Source organism: Protopterus annectens, chromosome 8.part0, assembly GCF_019279795.1.
Source record: "Protopterus annectens isolate FY-2018-M chromosome 8.part0, PAN1.0, whole genome shotgun sequence".
Classification (NCBI taxonomy): Eukaryota; Metazoa; Chordata; order Ceratodontiformes; family Protopteridae; genus Protopterus; species Protopterus annectens.
The window spans coordinates 1,800,486,324-1,800,510,505 of record NC_056741.1 but is presented as its reverse complement, the minus strand read 5'-3'; the positions used below and the strand labels follow the sequence as shown (position 1 = coordinate 1,800,510,505).

Genomic DNA, 24,182 nt, shown 5'->3' with positions numbered 1-24,182 from the left:
TTATATTTTTTATGTATGTATGTACTTAATTGTATGTACCGAGTCTGTATGGTATTACATGCAATGATTGTGAAGTAATATAGTTGCTGTAAAACCTAGAAAAAAAGATTAGTGCATTCAGAAATGCTTAACTTTGAGTTTTTCCTCATATTGTTGTCCATCTTCCCAAAACATTTAAAAAAAGCACAGCTCTAGCAATACATGGTGGACTGTACACATAAGAAATATGAATGTCTTTTCAGCTTTTTACCACCTACAGTCATAACATGAGTATTTTAGACGATTATCAATATTTTTGTGCTTGTTCCTGTGTGTAGATATTACTTCAGACTGTTCCAGACATTCCAGGCTCTGAGAGCTATAATGTTTCTGGCAGATGCTTAAAAAACAAATACTCAATTAAAGACACTGACATGTTATTACATTAATAACAATGTCCTAAGAATACAATCAGTCATTAAGGATTTGGGCACCCAGGTTGATAGCAACCTGACTTTTGATCACCATGTTGCTTCTGTTGTACAGAAAGCTTCCTACATGGCCCACCTCACAAGTAAGAGTATCTCATCCAGAAACAAGGAGGTCATAACATCCCTGTATTCTTTCCTTATAAGGCCCATTATTGAGTACAATGCCCCTTTCGGTATGTACCTCGCAAAGCACATGCAGCAGCTGGAGAGACCACAGAGGTTCCTCACCAGGAGAATCCAGGGCCTCAAACATCTACCATACACAGATAGGGTAAAAGCCTTGTCCCTCTACTTAGTTCCATACAGACTCCTGAGAGGTAAGCTCTGTCTGGCATACAAAGCAATCTCAGACCCTGCCTTGATGGGACAGCTGCATATCCGCAAGTCAAGCTCCACTCGAGTAACCCGCATGCATGACCTCAGCCTGTTCTGTGACATCAACAGGACTTGTTGGCAAGATAAATTTGTGTCCCAGAGACTCCCCCTTTTGTGGAATAGACTCTCTCTCTCTCCACATCTAGCAGAGTACCTCATTATCCCTTTTTTGAGCACAACCTGGATAACTGGATGGAAAACAGAAAATACACCCCTGAGATTCCACCTGTGGCTGTGCTCATCAGGGGCATCAGGTGCTGACTTATCTAAACATCGGCTAAACTCTTGGTTAGGCTTATAAAGGCCTCAGGGCCAATAGCCTAGTAACTTCCTATGATCCTGTGACTATGGCAGTTTACACTCCTGTACCTCGGAGCAGACCACAAAGTAGTAGGCTGGATAAAAGGCTTATTGTGTGGCAGGCAAAGATTATAATATTAAATGCCTCTCAGGGTGAGAAATGTAGACTTCTTACTGGAGTACCATAGGCTACTGTACAGGGACCATTATCTTTAGTGACTGTACAAATGAAAGCAATCAGGGGTTTAAAGGAAAAGTATGTTTCTTTGCAAGTGACGTAAAGGTGTGACATAAAGGTGTAAAAATGGATTAACGCAACTCATAACAGGAAGAGAAGGAGGAGGAAATTAAATTTGGCAGGATAAGTGGAATAGTTAGATATGCAGCAGCTTAGATTTGATGCAGAAAAGTGAGGTAACTATACTTTGGAGATGTGAAATACTAAATCTAAGCAAGATGGAAAGAGTTCTGGGGTAGTTCTGTCTTATGTCGGATGGAAAATCAGAGTAGCAAAGTAGAATGACAGACTGGACATACTGGAATGTAAAAGAATGAAGTCAGAAAACGGTGTTCTTTATATACACACTTGTTTAGACCCCATGTGGAACGATACATACTGTTTTGTTAAGTCAGTGTCTGCAGACATAGGTAGACCTGAGGTTATATAGAGGGTGATAACTAAAACAGGTAAACTAGCCCTGCAACATCAGACTGGTGAGTCCTGCAATGGTTCTGTTGCTTTCACATTATTGTACTCTGATCACCAGTATTTTAACACTATAGATATTTGAGATTCTAGTGAGATACCACTGGTGCTGTCATTGTGTTGCCAGTTGTGCTGTGTGCAGTCTAACTGCCAGTTATCCTGCAGTTTTTCTAAGTATAATGCCAGTAAATAATCATAAGGAGTTCAGTTCTTCTTATACCCTCAAATAATATATTTGCAGTCACATAGTTAAAGGTGATATAGCCGTAGAATTTGTATTTTTATTCCTTTTGTTATCAATCTCTGTAAGCTGTTCCTTCACTATAGCTGGATAAGGTAGTACACCTAGCAGCAGCATTATAAGTGGAACAAGTGATGCACTTATTGATGCAGAGAGTGGGCCCTGGCTACATTGTACGTTGTACCATATGTTCATGTGTTCCCAGCTACTACAAACTAAAGGGAGCAACAGAGACAATTGGAAACCTCTAGGCCAGTACAGAATGCCAGCCTATTTTCTGTGTACCCTGTATGCTTAATATCACCTTTTAACTTTGTAACAGGTTATAGACCTATGCGTTCCCATGTATAATGCAGCGCCATAACCCCCCATCTTTTCCTTATCACCAAAACTAATTTGTGATGGCAGCTGGGGAGCTCTGTGGCCCCTGGGTAAATGTCAAGACTCAGCTGCTGATGTTGATGAAGAAGCATAGATTTTACAGCTTAAAAAAAGCTTCAGAAGTGTAAATAAAATCCCATGGCTACACTGTATATGGTAAGACTAGCTGTCTGCCATAACAGTGAAAGAGGCTGAAAGATCCCCTGTAAAGGCAGACCCATACAGTCATTGTTTTATAATGTATTTTATTTCACTGATCCTGGCCCATGCATACATACATAGCCATTTGTTCTTCCACTGTACCTTCCATTACTTTCAGACAGCCTATCAAGCCTCTCTTCACAGAGTATTGAATTAACAACTCAAAGTCACCAAGCATAACGCAATGACCTGCCCTGGGTAATTAGAGATAAGGGACAGCTCATTAGGGCACTCAGGTGGATACATAAAAAAAAAATACATTAAGAGAGCTCTCTGTGGAGACAGCAGCCATCAGCACTGTATTTAAGTTGTAACGTGTACTTAAGGTAAATAACCTGTGGCATTTAATTGTCTAGGCATGCTTTAGTTCACCTGTCCACATAGGGTCACAAGGGAGATGACAACTTCACAGGCTCATAGAAACAAACACTGCATTTCTGGTGAACCTTGGTGCTTTTAATGTTTGTAGATAACCTGCTTAAATAAAAAAATTACCTCAACATTTTCATAGCTGTGATCCCTCATATTTTAGAGCTGAACTCTTTAACTACTCATGACAGCTTTTTCTTAGGAGAGCTGGTCTGCACCTTGTTTCTGTTTCTCAGCAAAATCGTATTAGAATGAATGTGTCTCATTTTAAACTACATAACCCTGCCGTCAGATGTCTTAGAAACTGGTCATAAAGACAGATATAACTCACCAAAACTCTTGTGTTATTTTTGGCTTTTAAAGAGGCGAAAACTTTGAAAAAAAGAACCTTGACATGGAAAGTCACTAAACAATAGATATCCAACTTTGTTTTATATACTGTGAATCATCTTCACTATGGTCATGTGGCCATCCTCAAGCAGGGTTACAATCTCTAGCCCTGATGTCCTGGAACAATATTTGAACAAGAATTTATTTTATTTGTGACTCCTCGAGGGGTATATCTTGACAGCCTGAATAATCCACAGCCAAGGCTGAATGCTGGACATTTTGTTTTCCCCACCCATGTCATCCATGCTATCTCTAATCAAGAAAAAAGGTGTAGGGTTAAGGTACCAACATTAAGACAGCACTAATAGAGTACCACTGATAACCAACATAAAGGCAGCACTAATAGAGTACCACTGATAACCAGCATAAAGGCAGCACTAATAGAGTACCACTGATAACCAACATAAAGACAGCACTAATAGAGTACCACTGATAACCAACATAAAGGCAGCATTAATAGAGTACCACTGATAACCAACATGAAGGCAGCAATAATAGAGTACCACTGATAACCAACATAAAGGCAGCACTAACAGATTAACATTTCTAACTATTCTTCTGAAATCTGTGGAGAGAGCAGTAGCCTTGCAAGGTAAAGGCCACATGAAACAGGCCACAAATGTGTGGAGCACAATGCATCTGACCAGCTAGCACATAGACATATCCACTCACCTAAAACAGTATAACATGTTAAAATAGGTAACTTTTTGAATGGACAGTCATCTGGAAATTGGGCAAGAACTTTATAGATATGGTCTTTGTTGCCCTTGCTTTTAACTGTTTGTTATGCTTGTTGTTATCCAAACCCTATGCCCTGGTTCTTTAACAAGAAAAGAGAAACTGGTTAATTAACTACCTTTTGCAAGTGTATTTGACAGCAGTAGTGATGATGTTGGTAGACTGACTTATCAGTGCCTCCTCTGGATTCAGCATATTTCTATTCTCGGCTTGCATATATGAATGGTGTCCTGAGAATCAGTAATACCTTATGTGTTAATTACTTAATGTCAACAGCAGTGTGCTCTCCTTTATAAATATAACCAAGGCCAAGCTATAGAATATGGCAAATATGTCAGAACGGTTTCTGATTGCTGGATAATTGCACAGCTTTGTTGCTATACACTCCTGATACTAATATTGCAAGGCCACAGATTCACATCAGTATCACACACATATAATAATTCCAACCTCTCACCTATCTCTGATTGTTTTATGGGTGCCTAATCCACATATGCTATTACTTGTGAGGCAGTCACATACTAAAGGAAAATACCTTGTTTTATTCCATAAGCGACTTGTGAATATGCCTGTTGCATGTCCTGTATTCAGGGAGATGCCTTCGGTTTGTGTCTTCCTTTTATTATTACTGTTATACCAGATATGGCTTAAATAAATGTGCTGTGACTACTGTGGAATATTGCCCACTCACGCACACAAACATATTATACACTCACATTGTAAGCAATAAAAATGTTACTGCAAAACTGAAAAATGTGCTAAATTGTGGATTTATCCCTCTTTTTTATACCTTTCATTACTATAACACAGTAGTTTTATATTTTATGTAAGAGAGGTCATAACAAAAGGTCTTCTCTGTAATGGAAGGAACATAACCCCTGAGTTTATCACACATGCATGCACACAAACACACACACACACACACACACACACACACACACACACACACACACACACACACACACACACACACACACACACACACACACACACACACACACACACACACACACACACACATACACACACACACACACACACACACACACACACACACACACACACACGCACACACACACATGCACACACACATGCACACACTATGCTGGCACTGCTATGGTAACATCTGCCAAGGTCTGTAACAAAAATGAAGGAACATTTTCAGATAATATATTTATAGTTAATACTGGTTTGTTATTGAAATGTAACATCCTAACTCACTTGAAAACAGTTTGGTAAAAGGAGATGTGCTCTGCTGGGGACTTCTCAAATCACACAAGTAACTGCAGTGGACTCTTGTCTGATGTATAACTCCTCTCCCGACATTGTATATTTGAGGCACAAGATGAGTGACCCATTTGACTACTGCTGGGTAGCAGCAAAACCAAAATGGAAGCAAATGGTACTGCAGATACAACATGATACCTTTTGTGTTATAAAGCAGTTTTTTTTTTAATTTCTGTGAAAAATGCTGTTTTGAAGTAGTTTCTATACAGTGTGTATATATTCATGTGTGTGTGTGCGTGTGCATGTACGTGTGTGTGCGTGTGCGTGCATGCGTGTGTGTGTGTGTGTGTGTGTGTGTGTGTGTGTGTGTGTGTGTGTGTGTGTGTGTGTGTGCGTGCGTGTGTGTGTGTGTGTGTGTGTGTGTGTGTGTGTATCTCCTTGTCTGTGTTCATGCCTGTATGTATACTCGTGCACATACGTTTGTGCTGGGAGTGGTGGTGGGGAGCCACATTCAGCAATCTGAAGGTATTTGCCATTTCATATCCAAGGTTTGCCATTTTCCCATTTGCTGTAAAATGATGATAAAATCTGAAAAGATTTTTCTCTATATTCATTCATACATTGGGGAATCATTTCATCAGTAACAATGATTTGGAGCCAAGGCGTATACCACCAGGTGGCTAGCCCTGCTATGGTAGTTTTTCTACATCACGCACTCATACCTATGGCCAATTTAGAATGTAAAATCCACCTACTGCATGTCTTTGGAATGTGGGAGGAAATCAGGGCACCCAGAAGAAACCCACACAAACACAGAGAAGGCATGCAGACTCCACAGAGAAGACACCCCAGCCAAGAATCAAACTAGGAAACCTCTTGCTGTGAGGTGATAACGCTATCCACTGTGCCACTGTGTCACTCAAGGCAGTTTTCTTTATTGCATCATAATGTATAACAAGGCTGTATCCATTACACGGTATTAATACACATATATTTGTTTATTCATTCATATATACAGATATTGGTAAATGGTTAAGTGAACTGGTCATTGGACCATTTTTAGACATGACGTGGGCCACAATGGGAATGATAATAAGAAATGAAAAAAAGCCGCAGTGTGACAGCAGGTAAATAAAACCTTAAACAATATTTACAAGAAGCTATACATTATGAATGCTTAAATATACCCTGTAAGATCTTTAAACTTCATTATAAATGTAAGATGTTACTAGAGTGTGATGGAGTAGGCATCAGCCTGTGAATGATGCATGGCTGTACAAAAGAGAAGGGGAGGGGGAATAATTATATTTGCATTATTCTTGTTGTGCTAAGGTAATATCAGACAGATTAAACCTGCAAATTTTAGAATAGAAGCACTGCACTGCGGAACTTAGTACAACCGCATTAGCCCATGTTTCTGTAGCATTTGCATTTACTTCCTTTGAAACAGATGGCCTCTTGAGTATATTTTTGAAAGTCATTGGTCTGTATTCTGAATGCTGTCTGGGAGAGTGTTCCCAACAGCTGGAACTATTTTTGATAATATTTCACACATCCCACTTGTGAATGGGGGCCGTTATAACAGTATACTGTTATTATTCTTAACAGTATAGGGCTGGTTTCTAAGCTGCAGCCTGCTGAGGGGTGGTCATCAGTAGCCATCATTTAACACTTTGTAGATGAATCTATTGAGCAATAAAGTAGCTCTAGCTGTAACAGGTTGTCAGTCGGTTGAGTTCAGAGTAATGACAGACATCTGAGTAATGTTCAAGCTTCTTAGCTAAGTGTACAAATCTATTTTATTGACAGCTAATTGAATGAGTGCAGTATTGTAAGTTCAGAGATGAACAGTTAAAGGCAGTATTCTAGCCTGGGGAGTACTACATTTATAGTAATGGTTCATCTAGCCTCAGTGGTCAGCAAGCTAGTTATTCTGTATGAAACTTTAATCTTTGTTAATACTTGCTGACCTAACCTTGTGCTTGTTGATGGAAAGATAGGATTTGGTTTAAAATTAGTCATAGGTACCGCTGTTGAGTAGTGATAGCAAAACGTGCTAAGTGAGTTTGCAATACTGAAGTTAAGAAGTTACTTAGTTTTATAGAGGTGTCAGAGAGCATCATTGTGAGATTTTGTGTATGGATGGACAGCTTATTTTTACAAAGTCAGTTCTATATGGCTTCAGAATCCTTTAGAAGTTCACAAGTCAGAATGGGTGACCTTTTACTGGGGCTGGTCAGGACAATGTCATCTGTGTACATCATACACACCATTTAGTCTGTAATACTATAGATTTATTTGTTGTTTTGATACCCTGTGTAAGATTATGTGCATCATGGGTATTTTGAAAGAACTATACATTTATTGAATAAAACCTCTCAACTGTCTGGATTTTCACAGACCATCCAGATTTTTGCCTCATATTTTTGGTCTGTTTCTCATAAAATCTGTGGTTTTCAGGCAAATCAGAGGACTAAAGTTACTAAATAATGACAGACATTTTAGTTTCAGACTTCATATCATTCAAGAAAAATGCAGCTAAAACAAATCTATCAACTTTATAAATTTTTAATAGCAATATTTAAAGTCTGTCCCTGTTTTTGGATCTTTGTTACCCCATTATATCAGGGTTTGTTTAGATTTCTTACAATAAGATGTTGAGAGGTTTGGTATCAGGTCGATATTATGTGATAATTTGGGTCTATATTAGATGACCGAACTTTCAAAAGTTCAACTGTCATATGGTCGACACCATATGATCGAATTTTTGAAAGTTCTAACGTTTTAACGGAGATTTATGTACAGTGCATAATGGGAAGAGTTTCCTTTTCTGCACTGTAGTGCGATCTCAGAGTTGGTATATTTAAAGAGTGGGGGGGGTGGGATGCAGGGGGTCTTGCCCCCCTGTTTAAAACATTCAGGTGGGTTATTTGTGTAGTTTATGTTTTTTATAAGATGTTATAACTTTTAAAAGTTTGATCATATGGTGTCGACTATATGACAGTCGAACTTTTGAAAGTTCGATTATCTAATATAGGCCCTGATAATTTATTATCAACTATAAGTGATGCTATTAAGGGTGTACAAAACTATAACCATAACTGTAGTAGGCCTTTACAGTGAAGGGTAAGGGAAGGGTTTTTAAAGCAATCCTCATGTTTTGGTTTGTTGCTAGCACACTGCACCCTACAGAGTATTAATCCAATAGTATGAATTCATAGGTTTAAAGTTTTTCTAAGCATTTAGGTCAATGTGAGAGCCCAAGCAGATTGCTGCCGTCTTTGTTTCATATGCATCCTGTATTTGTCTGCCAGTATCTGGGACACAGGTATTCCAGGGAGACTGGCAGAATACTGTGCCAAGCTGTAATATGCCAGTATGGAATAGGAACTGCTGTGTATCAGGAAGAAAGAAATGTGAATCATGTAGCTCTTCCAACAGAACTGTCAGGAGAAAGGTTACTGCACTAATGAGGTTTCAAATTAAAAGAGCAGACTGTACTGAGTTCTGTGCCACCAGAACTATTGTGTTTTTTACTGGTACCATCTACTGGTAATATGGAAGTACAAGCCTCGAACAAGCAGCCTAAATGCATAGTTTATATTCTGTCTGTACTGAATAAGCAGGTTGAGTGTGACTGCAGCCAGTGAAATGGTAAACCCAATATTTTCACCTTTAACTTGCATGTTTTCATTTATAGTAGTGCATGCAGTTTTCGCAATGCAGATCAGAGACAGAGGAGGGGAAAAGCAGCATGCCCCGGACAAGAAATGTGGCCGGAAGATAGGAGAGAAATACAGGCAGGGGTCCAGCTACCCTTTTTTCTAGACAGTCCAGAAAAGCTGAAGGTTGATTCTGTCTTTACAAAATCCAGTATTCTGTTTGCTACAGCAGGCATAATAACAGAATTTGTAAATTCTATACTGTCAGACTGCAATATTTGTAGAAGTATTACATAAATATTATGTGGTCACTTCCAAGAGTAGGAAGGGGAAAACAGCAATCATTCAGCTGCAGTAATGAGCCCATTTATTTAAAGATCAAATTTAACAGCAGAAAACAAACTTTCCTATTAACACACAAAGTGTTTGCTTGCATCTTTATGCATGTGAACACTTTTCTGTATGAAAATAAAAGTTTATTTTGCTGCATTTAAAAAAAAATCTGCATATAAAGTTTGCTTGTGAACACGAAAGTCTAAAAGTACACACATGGATATACAGCATAATATTTATGGGTGGGCAGGAGGCCCTTATGTCACTTTGGGTGTCCAGCTCCAATTATGCTGGGTTAGCGTGGATAAGTAAGGTATGTATTGGTTGTGTAATTGCCAAACTGTTATATTAACAGTTTGGCAAAAAAATAACCAACTAATCATTAGTTTTTTTGCCAAACTGTTAAACAGTTTGGCAATTACATAACTAATGCACAATTACTTACCCCCGCTAACCCAGTATAATTACAGTTGAACACCCAAAATGATGTAAGTGCCTCCTGCCTGCCCATAAAAATTAATATCATAAAAACAGCTGTGTATTTTCAGACTTCCACATTTGGATGTAAAACTACCTTTGTTTTTTTTCATGAAAAAGTGTTTGCATGCATAAAGATGCATGCGAACACTCTTTTATGCAAAAAGAATATTGCTTTGCATCTTTAGACATGATCTTTAAGAAACTGTGCAGAGAGAATGGGGTGGACCAGCTTCGACAAGGGGTAGAACAGTGCCAAGTAGAGGGTGGAGCAAGCATTTTCCATCCATAGGCCTAAGTTGCACTTGAATATTGACAGGGATGAACTTTTGTCTAATGTGGTTGAGGAGTGTATTCCAGAGCAGTGGTCTCTGCGAGATGGATCTGTTCCTCCAAACCATTCTATTGATATTGCACAAGATATTTATATCCCATAATATAACATAAATAGCATGAATGATAGAATATAGCATGTTTTATGGTCACCTGTACCCCTGTACCCCTTACTACATATATACCATCTCCAAGATTGGCATTCTTGAAAGTTATGACACTTCAGTCTCATAAACAGGTAAACATCAAGTTCAACATTTCAAATATTTGATAAAAATAAATGGCTGTCATTTAGATATACTGGGAAATTACTGGGGGTGTAGAAATGCTATTTTTCTTTTTTATGCGTTTATTGAATCAACTTGCCAGTGGAAGTGAATTCCATGAATGTGTACTCATTGTTTTGTTTAACTACATATTTATAGACATAATAACAAAGACAAAATTCTAACACTTATGGTTTGATCAAACTTAGAAATGTGAGAGCATAAAAGCAAAGACATGGATAATAATTGTGTACTGCTGTTTAATATTGCATTCTAAATCTGCATTCATAGTAGAATTACGACAGAAGAAAAACAGGTTCAGATCTGATCAATCCACCCTCTGACTTAAGTAAGTAAATCTTTAAGGATTTATTCACCATACATACTGTCCTATCTACAGTATACTTACTATAACACCCAGCAGGCACTACATCTCTCTAGTGGAGATAATATCTGTCATTTCCAACCACAAATTGTATGCAGTCCTCTCCAACATTAATTGTGTAGCTATGGCCACAAGATGTCATTTGACTAATTCTCTTTTTACAATTGCATTAATGTCTGTACAACTGAGGATACAGTGGTGCATACTGCTTGTGGATCCACCTGCTATTTTAGGAACTATATCTAGGTTTAAATTAACATAATTTTTTTCTCTTTCTTTTTGTTGTGGTTATTTGCTATTTCCAATGTATGCAGTTAATTTATCCATTTATTCATTTTTTTCTGCATTTGAAAAATGTTATGAAATATTTTCTCAATATTTTGTTAGTTGAAAAATATATTGCTTAGTTATTCAGTGATTGTTTCACTTCCAAAATTGTTCTCCTTACCAGTTGAAATAACATAACTAGTTTCTTAGAAAAGTTATAAAAATGTGCAAAAGTTAAACACTATTTTAAACTCAAAGAGTAGACATATGAGCTGTCAATGTTGTTTGTCTTTTGGCTTTTCCCGGTTAGGGGTCGCCACAGCGGAACTCCGGTCCGCTAATGATTGGCAGTAGATTTTCACGAACGCCGAGGTGCCAGCTCGACTTCCAACCTTCAACGAAGGCACGCCTATTTACGCATGTCTTTCAAACGCCCATCCAACTGTGGGAAGGACATGTTGAGCTGTCATTAATTTCTCATTTATCTTTCCTAAAATAGTTGTGCAGTCTAGTTGCAAAACAACAACCACTTTTGTAAACTGGTAAAGTATTGATTCATAAGGTTTGTATCTTTAAGTAATTTAAGGCAATCTTATTTAAGTAGTCATTTCTTACCTATAGCATTTATCTCTCCACTATCGGAAACTTGAACTGCATCCAGCAGCAGCTGTTTGTCCACAGTATGTCCGAGATACAGGCTTCCAGCATACAGTAGAATATCTTTATGTTCCTAATTTAATATTCTGTATTTGCTACATCTAATGAAAGCATTTGCTCCCTTAACAAGAATTTCAGTCCTGAATGTCCATCACACTGTAATTCTCTGATTTGAAAATTAGCACAAACCAAGCCAAAAGTAAAGTAGAATCCTGCCCTCTCAATCCTTGCTAATTTCTCCCCGAGTTCTACAATGGTTCATTTTTTGTACTCTGCCCTTTCCCAACTTTAAGGATCCCTTTGTTGGTATGCTAACAGCAGCTTGGTTCAGACTCGGCCATATAATCATGATCTTTCCCTAGTTATTAAAAGGCCCCAAGTTCATATTCTCAACTAATATATCAGACTTGTTATCCTTTCCAACAAACATATCAGACTTGTTATCCTTTCCAATAAACTTATCTTTAGATTATTCCTTTATCACATAAGTATACTTGGACCACAATTTGAAATTCAATATACATGCTGACAACACTGTCTCTAAAGAGCATCAGCTTAGGTCTTCTGTAAAGATCTAGATAACTCATGGCACCTTTGATGAGATTTAGAATAACTGCTACATTCCTCCTCCCTTACAAGTCCCACTTTTATCCTCCCAATGTTCCTTGCCATACCACCTCCATGTTACAGAAACATAATCTATACCTCTAACTCTGGTTCTGGTTGTGTTAAAAAAGGGACACTTTTGAATGGATTTTCAAATGGAAACAGTAAATAATAGAAGCAAAGTCAAGAGAAGAGATTGACTTGTACGTTCTAGCCAGTGAAAAATCTGATTTTGAGGATCAAGGACGTGTACATAAACCCAGGAAAAATATTCAGTTGGGGAAAGAATAAAAATAAGAAAATGAAAATTTAAAAATATTTCCCCTAAACTTCAAAAGAAGGAAAAGCAACAACTTTAGATTACTTTCAATAAATATGAATGCTATTATTAATACCGTAAAAAGAAAAGGGCTAAATGTGATGATGTTTTCAAGTGAAGAAAGACTATAAACAGAAAAATTGTGGGGTAGAAACATAATATGAAACTTAGAAAGAGAAAGTTGTTCTGGAGTGGCAGCGTTGTGTTAAAAAAACAGTGAAAATACTAGATGTAATGCTGGTATGAATGGGAAGGTTAACTATTGTGGATGTGAAGTGAAGAGAACATGTTTACAGTATTATATAATTATATGCATATATAAATAGAGAGGAATGAAAGAATCTGTTTCATCAAATATTTGACTTTGTAGTGATTAGCATGAACATTATAACTGCATGGGGCTTTAATTGTGATTTAAGAAGAAGATGTAAAAAGAAAGGGAAAGATGTAAAAATAAAAACGGGAATTTATAAAATTTGGCAAAATAGCTGTGTGAGACAAGAGATACTGTCTGAAATTGTTTAATTAATCAGAAGGCTTGGGTGTAGCAGATGATGATATAGTTGTGACAGGTTTTTCAAGCCATTTAACAATATGGGTGGAGGTAATGTAAGAAAGGAGGTATATTAAAATAAGAAAAGCAAAAATAATAAATGAAAAATTATGGGATGTGATTGGAGAGAAGAAGAATCATATAACCGTGAAGGATTCCTGTAAAAACTGGTCTGAGTGGTCAACTGAACTTAAAGAGAAGTATAAAAAAAAGTTTTAGGTAACCATTTGAAATGTCGGAACTCGCTAGACTAAGTCCCGAAATGCGGAGACTGAATGGTCAAATGAACAGAGTAAGTCCATTTCTTGGGATATTCCCTTTTCTCCAAGGTACAGTGTTCTTGAAGTTGGTATATACAAGCTTGGAGGGTGGAGGTTTTTGCCCTCGACCCCCGCAAAAAAGAAGTCTAATGAAGAAGGATTTTAAAGATTCACTTTTCTCTTGTGTTTTTTTTTCAACTTGTTGACACTTGGCATTTCAAGTGCCGACATTTCAATAGGGAGCTACTTTTTCATTGATAGGATGATGTAAGAAATGTAGAGAAAGTGAAGTATGGGAAAATTAGACAATTTAGAAAATAATACAGGATAGTATTATGATATGGAAAACGAAATAAATAAAAGAATTCAAGAAAAAATTTAAGGCATTGCTGTTTAGGCAGAGATGATATTTACAAGGAAGGTAGTACCTGAATATTAGGGTAAAATAGTAAAGAAGGATATTAGTATAATGACAGAATTAAAAAAAATGTAAAGGAGAGCTGAATAGAACACAAGAACAAATTATGGGTATATCAGTACAGCATGTGGAAATATGTATAAGAGTATAAAAATGGAAAATAAAAGAGAGAATAGAAATAAAGAAATTTCCACAATGAGTTAAGGAAGATTTTGAAAAAAAAAATTTGCTATTAGTCATTTAGATGAAGTACTTAGCAAAGTAAATGTTGATTCTTTACCAGGCCCAGACGGTATAGGGTATGAAATGCAGAAGAAATGAATGTAGTAGAAAATATAGTATTTTGTAAATGCACTCAATGATTGGTTGAAGGAAAGGTTTGTTTTATGAAGAGTTTTGTAGTGGGTATTAAAGTTCATATGGAATTAAAATGAAAAGAATGGATCAAAAAAAAAACTGGAGCCCTATCAAACTAAATAGCACAGACTGTAACCTTTTTATAAGAATAATACAGAGGGGAGTGGAAGGAAAGATGAAGGATATTCTGGAAGAAAATATGTATCATATAAAAGAGAAGGAATGTCAAGAATTGCTCTTGATTGTGATTGAAACTGTGGATGATATAAGTAAAAGGAAGGATGTGAAACTATATGGTAGGTGATATTAGCAGGGCATTTCATACATACATACATATTTGGTGCTTTGTGGGATGTTATGGAGAAGTATGTAATAGGTAACAGAATTAGAAGAGTGCATATGTCAGCATATCAGAATATCAGAGTGAGAGTGTTAGTGAACGATTGGCTGAGTAAAGAAATCTACATGAGTACGGTATAAGACAAGGTTCTCCGGAATATTGTTTGCTTTGGTAATGAATACAATAGTGAGTGAAATAGCTTATAACATGAAAGATATGCTGCAAAAGGGGGTGGTGATAGCATTAGTTTTGACATATGCAGACAATATTATTGTAGTTACTAAAAACAAAATGACCCTGAATAAAAATAAAAGTGAGGGTAAAAGTAAGGGTTTGGGTGGGTGAAAAAAGTTTTTTTTGGGGGGGTGTATTTTTTTTCAATGAATGAAGTGCTTTTGCTAGGAATAAAATTTGAGAAAAAATATGTAGTTATGATGCAATGAGAGGGTCTGATGAAAGTAATATGTCTTCTGTAGAGGATATATAAATTAACATCCAGGAAACAGGTTTATCTGGTGAATTTGGTATTAATTGGGGAAATTAGTGTGTTTGTCAAATATTTACATGACTCCAGTAAAATATGAAAAGGAGGTTGTGCAATTGGTGTTTACTTTCATACCGGATTCAAGATTAAACCCAGTGAAAACAAGTGTGTTGTATGTGAGTGAAGATGAGGGAGAATTGGAGTTTTTAAATCCAGTTTTTTTTATTATGCTGCTTTAAATGGTATAAATTATTAAATTGTGTAAAGGAAGAGAATTTAATAGTGAGAATGCTTAAATATAAGCATTTGAGATGATGAGAATAAGAAAAAAGAGGGAAAAAAAGAATATGCAAATGTACAAATTATAAATGATCAAGAAAATATGCTAACATGAAGAGAAAGATAGAGAGATTTGGTATAATAATGTGATGAAACTATATTATGTAAATGGAAAATTTACCAAAAGAAGTGATTAAAGCCATTAAAATAAGGAAAATGTGGTAAACCAAGATTATAGAGTGTCAGGTTTTCTTGTGGAGAATGCTAATAAATACATTGTCAGTAAAGGGAAATGTACCATACAAAAGGAAAGTTGAAAGAGTGTGATTATTTTGTGGGAGGAAGAGACAGTAGAACATGTTTTTTGAAATGTAAAAAAGCAGTGAAACTCTGCAAACAATTGTGTGGTGAAAGATTTTGGGAATATTAATGACCTAAACAATATAGATAAGAATATGATTATATATGGATACAAGAACAAGAAAGAATATGGGAGAAGGCTAATTAATTTATTTTATTTAGTATGAGTTATTCAGACTGAAAGCTTGAATGAAATTTTGTTTAATGGGAAATGGATTTTGCCTGATATATTGCAAAAAATCAGATTATGGTTGGGGGGTCAGTTATGAAAGAATAGCAATATGTTGTGTTAACTAATGGATCCCTACTCTTTTCATCAGGTATCGTGAGATCTTTTGCATCCACCAGAGCCATCACCAACTCATACAGATGAGAATTCATTTTGACATCTCATCCAAAGTTCAATACCCAATCAGAAGTGTAGCACTACAGTGTCAGCAATAGAATCACTAGGTGTGGGAATAGAACCCACAGTCTTTTGTTCTTCCAACACCAAAGGCAAGTTAATTGTTGTACCACTGATACTACATCATAGTCAGAAGCTCTGAAACCAGTGACAAATCATTTTGACTCCTTATATTGTAGTGTTGTCACCTCACAGCAAGAGGTTCTCCCATTCGATTCTTGGCTGGAACGCCTTCTGTGTAGAGTCTGCATGTCCTCCCCGTGGTCAAGTGGTGTTTGAAAGACATGCGCGAATGGGCATACCTTTGTTGAAGGTTGGGCATCGGGCTGGCACCTCGGTACCATAAAAATAGACTGCCAATCATTAGTGGACCGGAGTTCCGCTGTGGTGACCCCTAACCGGGAAAAGACAAAAGAAAAACAACAACATATTGTCTCTTATATAAGCACAGAATGGAAGAAATATCCATTTCCATCATAAAAATATCTGTTATTTTAATGTAGTACTTATCACAATGTACTATTCCATGTCTGATGGAGGTCATGTGGTATTGCAACCATACTGGACCCTGCATTACTCCTATGACTGAAACCACAAGGTACCCTGGGAAAACACATGGCATGCTGCAACTCATAATTCCCCCCTTACAAATGTAAAATGGGAGCAATAGTGTCTGCCTATTTTTCTGCCACAGTTCTAACCCTTGAAATAATCCACAGGTCACAGCCCACACTTTGCCACAGATTTTGTTGTAGGAAAGTGCTGTTGGTAAGCTGCTGGGATGAGGCTGGGTGGTTTATTTGTGAGGGTGTTTGACCTTTGCAGCAGCTGTATGACCATGGAGTTGCTATATATGTAGGGAGGGCATGGGAAGGGCAAATCCCCATGTGCTGGTACATGGAACCCTACTCCAGTGGAAAAAAAAAACACAGAAATTCATAGACTGAAGATGGGAAATGCTACTCACCACACATCCAAGCACAATGTCCTTCCTACTACCTAGACAACATAGCCACCTAAGAGTGTTATTGACCCATTTTTTCCTACCCTGCCTGGCATTGTGTCCACATAACCCCATGGGTGGTTTAGCCCTTGGATGATTACTAATGAGACCAGAGTAGTGGTAGGTGAGAATTGAGCATCCAGTGACCATCCCTGTCACTTGGTGAGAAAGTGATGTGCAACCTTTCAGCTGTCTTCACTGTTCCTGCATGTCAAATATTAAATGAATTCAAAGCAAGACTACATGGTCCCCTCAGAACCCTCATCGTCTACTTACAATGCACTCCCTTCACTCATTTTCAACTAAACACTTGAATACTTGGACTAGCTTTTTGGTCCCCAGCAGGGAATAGTCTTGTGATGGAAGGCCACACTATCATCCAACCAAGTCAGCAGAGCTAACCAGCAGCCACTCTGTTCTAATTCTGTTGGCCAGATCCTCCAGTATCTGCTGGACTATCTGCACTCTATGTACACCAGATGTAGGGATAAAAATCTCTCTCCACAACATTTTGCTTTACAAACTTCCAATTTCTATTAAAGGTGTAGACTCCCTAAAAACAACTGTAGCAGAAACCACATTCTGTTTTATGGGCATTTCAAGGAACTTCCCTCGGGAGCACTGTGTACACAAGTCCACGATATAACCCCTGAGATACTTATAACTGTGACAAATCCCCAAAGACACTTCTGGGAAAGCAACAGGATGTCAGTCACCTCTACATTTCCCTACATCCATGCATGTTATTTCTTTACTCATATGGTTGCTAGGTGGTAGAGTTCCTTTACAGCAGCTGTTTCTGAACACATTGGGATTTATAGTATTCATACATATACATGGTGCAACAGAAACTTGATATAATTGTTTTTATTTCACTTATTTATTTATTAGTTGATTTATCATTTATTAACCTGGGAGTATACTTACTTGAAAGTCCATTTCAGCCACAATGCCATCCAAAGATAGTAAATTGTTGCATAATAGCAAGTGATACTCACAAAGAATACAATAATACATAATATTGTGTGAAGTTAATAGCAAGGGAAATGTACATTGACATGGATAGATTTGTTTATAATAGAATAATAATAATGTATATAAGATGTTGTATAGTGGGACAGAGGTGTAGAGTAATATAAATTAATTTACAAAAAACATTATGAATGAGCAATAGTTCAAATAACCCATAAAGGCAGAAGAATAAATTAATTGGTTAAATAACCTTACTAACCAAAACACTAATTATAAAAAAATCACAAACATTTTAAGCACAAGTGTGTGTAAGGTATATTAAGTTAAGAGAATGCAAAAAAGAACATTTCCTTACCTAAAGGAAATACAAAGTGTTCAGAAAAGTGAAGGAGTTTAAAAATAGGAGGAAACTATTTTAATTGTATGGAAGGTTAGATATGTGTGTGCTGGGGTCTACGTCATAACATTGAATTTCATAACATTGAGACCATAACATCGAAAATTCAAAACACTGAAAACCCAAAACACTGAAATCTCAGCATTGAAAGTGTGATTCATAACATTGAAAACTATATTGCACAAATAAATAATATCATCTCCACCTACAACAACACCTAACTAACAAACACACTTTCTACTACATTTCTGCAGGGGGACAAGCACGCCCAGTAAATTAAATATACCAACTCCAAGATCGCACTACAGTGGAAAAAAGTTAATTTCCTAAGGTTATAAGTAATGGCATTGGCTCCAGAGAAAAATTATAACCTCCCTGTACTCTTCCCTCATCTGGCCAATAATTGAGTACAATGCACCTTTTGGTCTATACCTTTCCAAGCACCTGCAGAAACTGGAGATACCACAAAGGTTTCTCTCAAGGAAAATGTAAGGTCTTCAGCATTTGTCCTATGTGAATTGTCTGAAATCACTGTCACTTTATTCTATTTCATACAGACTACTCAGAGGCTATCTCTACCTCGTATATAAGGCAATCTCTGATCTTGCTTTATTGAAAAAGATTGGATGGGTAACTGTAAATTCACCTTGAGGGTTCTGCCTGTGTCCCTTGTGGATAGATGCAATAGGTACTGATTGTGGAAATGAGGGTAGAATTTGGCTAGGCTTGTAAGGGCCCTAGGGGGTCTCGACCATATGTGGTTCGAACTTGTAAAAGTTCGATGATGTGATAGGAACCCCCATCAACATTATCACTAGCAACAATGACAAATACACTTTTCATAAGAGTACCATGGCTGCAAATTTAAAGATGCTGATTTTCATCCTGGCCACTACATGTTTAACATTGAATCACTCAAGAGTATGTCAGATTCTTCAGTCAAAATGCAGCTAAATGACATCATCTGCAAAAAGAGAGGGCATTTTCGGGTCCCAGAAAATGGACATTTCCCAGCTTCGCTGATGTTGGGTATCTAGTCCCTCAAAATGAGGATTGGGAGTCATCACATCATATACCACTAACCCAGCGAAACACCTAACTTTAATAAATTTCTATTTAATGCCAAGAATGTGACTACAGTTCTTGCTGTATTCATGCTGGGACTTGATAGCCTACAGCAATTGCTCAAATACCATATACTAACCTCAGGATCACATGCAATACATGCTGGGTTACGCAGTCATAACTTCCTCCATCTTCATTAACCAACTGCACATTACATCAGCAAACTAGAATGACTCCTACAAAACAACTGGCCAAGATGAAAGAGCTGGGCAGTAGTTCCAAGAGCTGGGTGAAATCTTCATTGCTCCTCCTGACTCCAAGGTTTAATGCCATCTCTTTACCCTTCTGCTGCAGGTTTTTCCAAGCCGTCTGAGGAATTGGACACACCATATAGTTGGTAGAAACATCTGTTGCTTTTTTTAAGTATGGAGATCACTTCCCCAATTTACCATTTCGAATGTGTTGTCCAACCTTCTGTGCAACATTAAAGAGGTACAAAATGCAGGATACCTCAATCCTTTCTGCTGCTTCCAATTCTTCCATCTGTATTTTATCTATACCTACAGCCTCTCCACAATGGAGGCTTCTGACGGCAGTGACTTCAGGTTCAGTGATATGATCCATTCCACCACAGTATTCAATCAATATTGTCTTATAGGAGGTCATGCCTGCTGGGTTTACTAAACGCTTATAAAGTTCCATGTACCTCCAGAAAATTTTCCCTCCAGTGGTGAGCACTTCATAATCCATGCTTTGCATAGCTTGTGCAAGGTCTTGTCTTCCCTCCTAAGATGAAGATTGGTTTTCCATAACCTGTATGAAGTCAATTCAAGGTCTTTCTCCAAGTGTCTCTAAACTCCACTCATTGTTAATGCAGCTTCCTTAACATGCCAGTACATCTCAGACAGCCACCCATGAGCACTGGTTATGAAATCCCATCAATTAATGGCTATTTTCCATCACCATTAATGCTGCCCATTGGGTCCCAGGGATGATAACCCCTTTCCACTACTCTGCTTATTATTTGTTTGAATATTGCAGGACTAATGCTGGGGTGATTTGTTCTAGAATAGCACCATAGGTGTATATAATGCTAAAACATGAAATTGTCGAGAAATATAAAAACTAGTATAAACCAATTTTAGAGATACATACTTATCGCAGGGGAGAGGGCTAAACCAGCTGGATTGACTAATGGGGATCTGAGTCCTTCCACACCATGACTCAAAAAATACTAACTCTGAGCCATTTAATTTTGCCATAGTCCCAGTTGTCTGAATCCACCTCACTCTTGTTTTCCATGCATTAGACACTGCACCCAGTCTCCAGGTTTGAACCTTGCAGTGGTTGAATTCAGAAGGTGCACCACAGTTTCAGCTGAACTTAAATAGGTAGTAAGGTGGACTCAAACCAAGCTTCTCTCCAGTTATATGTTTTGGCTGAATAGGAGGGTCTCTAGTAGGTAGGTTGATCTCTCAGTTGCAGGGAGCCATTTAAATCTCTTAGAAAATTGCAGTGGTGAGAACATGTGTATTCTAGCATTGCAAATCTGCATATTTTATTTTCTGCAGTCTGTAGTTCTGAGTATTATAAACAGAGTGAACAGCTAGCAAAAGTATCCAAATTTAAGTTTGTGATGGAGGACATTCCTAACCAGTGCTGGGTGTGCAGTTGGAGAGACTAGATAATGGCTTTACCATCTGTACTTCCATGCAGCTCTGTAACTGAGATGTAAAATAATTCCAGTAACAGCTTTACTACCTTTTATAGCTGTATAGTATTTCATAAACAGTCAGTATAGACCACGTTGTTGAAGGAAGCCCAAAGTTTTATCAAAGTAGTTTTGGGTATATTAACAGAAGTAGAGGGATTTAGCATTTACAAAATGCTTATATTAACATGCAGTATAACTCATTCCTAAATTCATCAGCTATATAAGTTTACAAAATTGTACATATGATTATGTTACAGGGGCTTATTGGTGATTGTGCAATTTGGATATTATCTATTACTGGAGAAAGTGCCATGGGTTTCCAATCAACTTGTTACCTACCAATAAATACCGTAGAAGCACTTCAAAGAAGGGATTTTGATTTAGTATGCTGTCTAAAGAACAGGACGTTCAGCACTTCAGTACTCCTCTGAATACTACATTCCAGTATTGCTATTTAAAGTCCCAATTGTTTCACCAGAACTTAGAACCATCCAGCCCAGAATCAGATGTGCCAGCTTCTGCAGCAAGGTATTTCAAGCCAAAGGGCTGGAGAGCTTGTCAGACATTCACCATTTTCCTGCTAAGCTAAGCACAGTGCTTTTCGACACTTGTCATCATTACACATATTTTGTAGGCAGTTGGCAGAACATTTTGTGATTAACATCCATTTGTTGAACTGCCGTTTATGAAAAAAAAAAAAACAGATAACTGAGTTGTCAGTTCCACAGATGAGCATTCATTGTCTTGTATATACAATAAAAGAAAAATACAGTACATTTAAGTGGGGAGTTTGGAGATAAGAGCACACAATGCATAGGGCTTTTTGTTTTGGACAAATACAAACAAACTGTGTAGAGGAATTCACTTTTATTTTATTTTCTTTCACAGAATGCCAGTTCTATGAATTATTCTAATAATACTAATATTAAACATACTTTTTAAAGGATTTTAGTGTAATATATCACTTGCAAACACAGTACCACAAGTATCTCATGTATACTGAAATTTGTTTCTTATGTTTTAATGCCATAAATTGCTCTCTGTACCTGTATGCATCTTCTTTGTAATCTTAATATTTTGTCTGAGACTGAAAAACCTGACCACAATAGCAAATGAATTGCTTTATCACTTGAGAAAACAAGTTTTGATTGGAGTGAAAAAAAAAAAGCTATTGCCTCTAGTACTGTTCAAGTAGCATTTTGTTTGTGATGCAAATACTCGATTTATTTCTCATATATTTGTCCTTTCTTACTCTTTCAGGAAATGGATATATAGAAGGCAAGGAATTGGAGAATTTCTTTGAAGAGTTGGAACGTGCACGGAGAGGTGCTGGACTGGTAGGGTTGCTTTGAATGTGAATGTTTTTTTTTCCAGTGTAAAATTTGAGAATCATGCATAGTTGTCTAGTAACAGAGGATAAGAACCTACGTAAAGAAAGGCTTGAGGGTGATAGCACTTCAGATAGCAGAAGGTCAGATCCAAATCATCTGCAGAATCACTTGTCTGCCCAATATCTACATTACATCTAAGTATATGGGTTTAATCTGTTATGTAATTTCTCATACATATGTTCAACTTGTCTTCCATGATATTTATTTTTAATCCTGCAAGTCTGTTACCACAAATTCTGCATAACTGGTATATGTCAGCCAATCACACAACAATGTACATATGAGTCCTTCACAGCTTTCTCTGTTGTATTTCCATCTGCTTTGATGTTTAGCCAGTCATTTGTTCTATATCATCATGGTTTCACAGATTCAATATGCTTGCAGTTTATTGGCTGTAAAACTTTATATTCTTATCTTATTCCATTCTAAAGGAATGTTTCAGCATGCTGTATATACAAGTCCTTACTGTAAAAGGTTTGTGCTACAGAATTCTTAAGAAAGAAAATGGCATGGAGTGGTTAAAAAGCAGGAACATGGGTAGTACGAAGCTACACAGATTCTTAAATACTATACAGCAGCCTACATATCCACAAGTGGTGTTCTCTGCTGTGCAAACCTACCTCCTGAGTGCTTCTTGAAACCATACTCATGTACCTAAGCCAGACTTTCTCCCAGCTCTACTTTTATTTATTTATTTATTTGTTTGTTTGTTTGTTTGTTTATTCATTCATTCCTATTTGAAAACTGAGAGAGAAAGACATTAAGCCAGAGGACCTTCACTGAGAAAACTTGCTTGTGAATTATAAAACCGATCTAGTATAAGAAGAATATTTCCCAGAGGACCTGTCAATTGTTTGAATTAAGGAATGATTGAACCACAAATTATCAAACTCAGTACATCAAATGCCAACACAATCAAAACATAACAGAATGCAAAAGAAAGGCAAACAGTTTCCTGCTGTAATCTGCTAGCTCTACCACTAATTTCAGACGTAATTTGTTTGAATATTGGTAATGTTAAAGAAATGGGTCTTCCAAGGTAAGGTGTAGGGCTGGTGTTAGGAGAAGTGGCAGGGTAAGGGTTAGTATATATTACCAAGGTGGACCTCTCATCAATACGTACTAACCCTGCCCCCTAACCCCAATCCTACACCTTATCTTAGGAAAACCCTTCCTGTAACACTACCACTACACAAGACAACTTGGACACACACACACACACACACACACACACACACACACACACACACACACACACACACACACACACACACACACACACACACACACACACACACACACACACAAAAACACTTCATCTAACCCCTCTAACCTAAACATCAAACATGCTCACATGCCCTCCTACAATCTAGCCCCCTAACTATCCCTTATTTTAACCCTAACCCATTAACACCTGCACACACATTCCAGCCCCTTACTCACACTCACAAATCCATCATCCTTCTACCAACACTGACAA

At 37.3% G+C, this 24,182-nt stretch overlaps 1 protein-coding gene across 1 annotated transcript in view; it reads left to right on the top strand.

The window, feature by feature from the left end:
- The window catches only part of CALB2 (calbindin 2), an 865,351-nt gene that overhangs the window by 110,067 nt on the left and 731,102 nt on the right, over positions 1 to 24,182 (top strand). The window contains exon 2 of the mRNA XM_044081296.1: positions 22,572 to 22,648. Within this exon, the coding sequence (XP_043937231.1) occupies positions 22,572 to 22,648 (77 nt within the window). The remainder of the gene's footprint in view (positions 1 to 22,571; positions 22,649 to 24,182) is intronic.